The following is a 1,804-nucleotide window of genomic DNA, read 5'->3' as shown; positions in this document are numbered from 1 at the left end:
TTGCACACATGCTATGTCTACCAGTATAGTGTTGTTATTTATATTTATTTGTTAAGTATTTTATATTTTAACACTTACTACCATTATTCACTTGCAACCAATTATTGTACGTATAAAAGTTTTGCTGTAATTAACAATGGACTAAACTTTATATTTAGGTATGCATGAAATTTTGGGGTCAATTTATGACTGAAATAAATCCTGTAAATTTAGGCGAAATATAACTCCCACCTAACACATTCGTTGGATGGATTTCTGTCTTTTACATATTTTTTGGCACTTGATCCAAATTGTGTCTAAGCATTAATTGAAAATTCAAGTTTCTATCTGCATAACACTAGCATACCTTCATAATAGAAGCTGCTTTTCTTCCTTTAGTGAGAGATAAAACTCTCTGAGCTCCAAGCTCTGTCTCAGCGAGACTTCCGATAACATACGCTGCATTGCTTGCAACTCTGTGTTATAAACAAACTAAAGTTAAATTAAAAAGTACAAAAACTAAAGCGGAGAACACAAAAAAATCTGAATAGGCTTCATACACATACTCGTTCCTGTATTAGCAAAAACCTCAATAAATAAATTAAAATATTATTTACATGAAATTTCATACTTTAAAAAATTTAACTTTGATTTCACACAGAACATCGATGCAGAGAAATTACTTCACGGTCTTAACGGCAGAAGTTCTACACTGAATATGGTATGTGTGTATAACGTTTGGCACACCGCATGTGGACTAACAAGTCAATTGAAGCAAATAGTCAATATTGACTCGCAAACAAACTAATGAAATGCCAGACAATATACTTGGATTTATGGGGTAAGAACAATCAGATCTAATTGTTTAAAGTTTACAAGACATTGTTATATTTACTAACATTTACCACAAAAATTTGTTCAAAATCTTAAAAAATAATTTCTGTTGAGTTCATAGTATTATTACAATTACCTGACAATCCTGACAAATAATATATATATTATTTATAGATATATATATATATCAAAAAGCTGTCAACCTATGCATCTTGCATACACCAGCGCACAAAAAAATGTAAAAATTACTCTAATTTGTGTTTTAATTAAATTTTAAAAATTTATTAAAAAAATATTTTTATAGTATTTAAAACCAAATTTAAAACATTTTTAAATTTTAAACTTTTTTTTATAATTGGAACAAAAATAGATTCAAAATAAGTTCAGAGTCCAAATACCAACCTCGTTTCTGATGAAGACAACAGTGTGACGAGTGACCATAAAAAATCTTCGCTTCCAGAATCACTGAGAAACTTATAGATCGTTCGATCTTTGGTTTCATTTATTTCATCTACGAGACGATCCAATGATCCATGTCGCATGACATCATCATTACATAAAAGATCTTCAAAGTAATTCTTTCCAGAAGCCATTTTGCCAAAGTGGCATCAGGTAGTTGTTAGGCTATTTACATAACCAGTATTTATTTCGTTTATCCTAAACAACACAAACATATTTTACAGAATAACTCAAAACTGTTTTAGTTGTATGTTTGTATTGAAACTCATTAAATGAAAAAAAGAAAATTTTGAGTATCTTAAACTCGTAAAAAGAACTTTTGCTGTTTGCCATGTTATAACTCTTAATTAACTTTTCTGACAATACATTTCTTTGTATTCTTCTTTATTCTTTTTCTTAAAAAGAAATACCTTGCTATAAGAGCTAAATAAGACTTTAAAACGAATGAATCCACCTAAAAAGCTACACTTGAAGAATGCCAATACAACTTATCTACACTTTTATATGAACATGCTAATCAAACATATACTCG

At 29.0% G+C, this 1,804-nt stretch overlaps 1 protein-coding gene across 1 annotated transcript in view; it reads right to left on the bottom strand.

Annotated features, from left to right (window-relative positions):
* LOC108949740 overlaps positions 1-1,783 on the bottom strand; it is a 2,315-nt gene extending 532 nt beyond the window's left edge. The window contains exons 1-2 of the mRNA XM_018813160.2: positions 1,216-1,783; positions 347-455 (exon numbers count right to left, since the gene is read on the bottom strand). Coding sequence (XP_018668705.1) covers positions 347-455; positions 1,216-1,406 — 300 coding nt within the window. The 5' untranslated portion in view covers positions 1,407-1,783. The remainder of the gene's footprint in view (positions 1-346; positions 456-1,215) is intronic.
* Between the last annotated feature and the right edge of the window lie 21 nt (positions 1,784-1,804).

Source organism: Ciona intestinalis, chromosome 9, assembly GCF_000224145.3.
Source record: "Ciona intestinalis chromosome 9, KH, whole genome shotgun sequence".
Classification (NCBI taxonomy): domain Eukaryota; kingdom Metazoa; phylum Chordata; class Ascidiacea; order Phlebobranchia; family Cionidae; genus Ciona; species Ciona intestinalis.
Note: the sequence above shows the minus strand (reverse complement) of the source record. Positions and strands in the feature narration are given on the sequence as shown.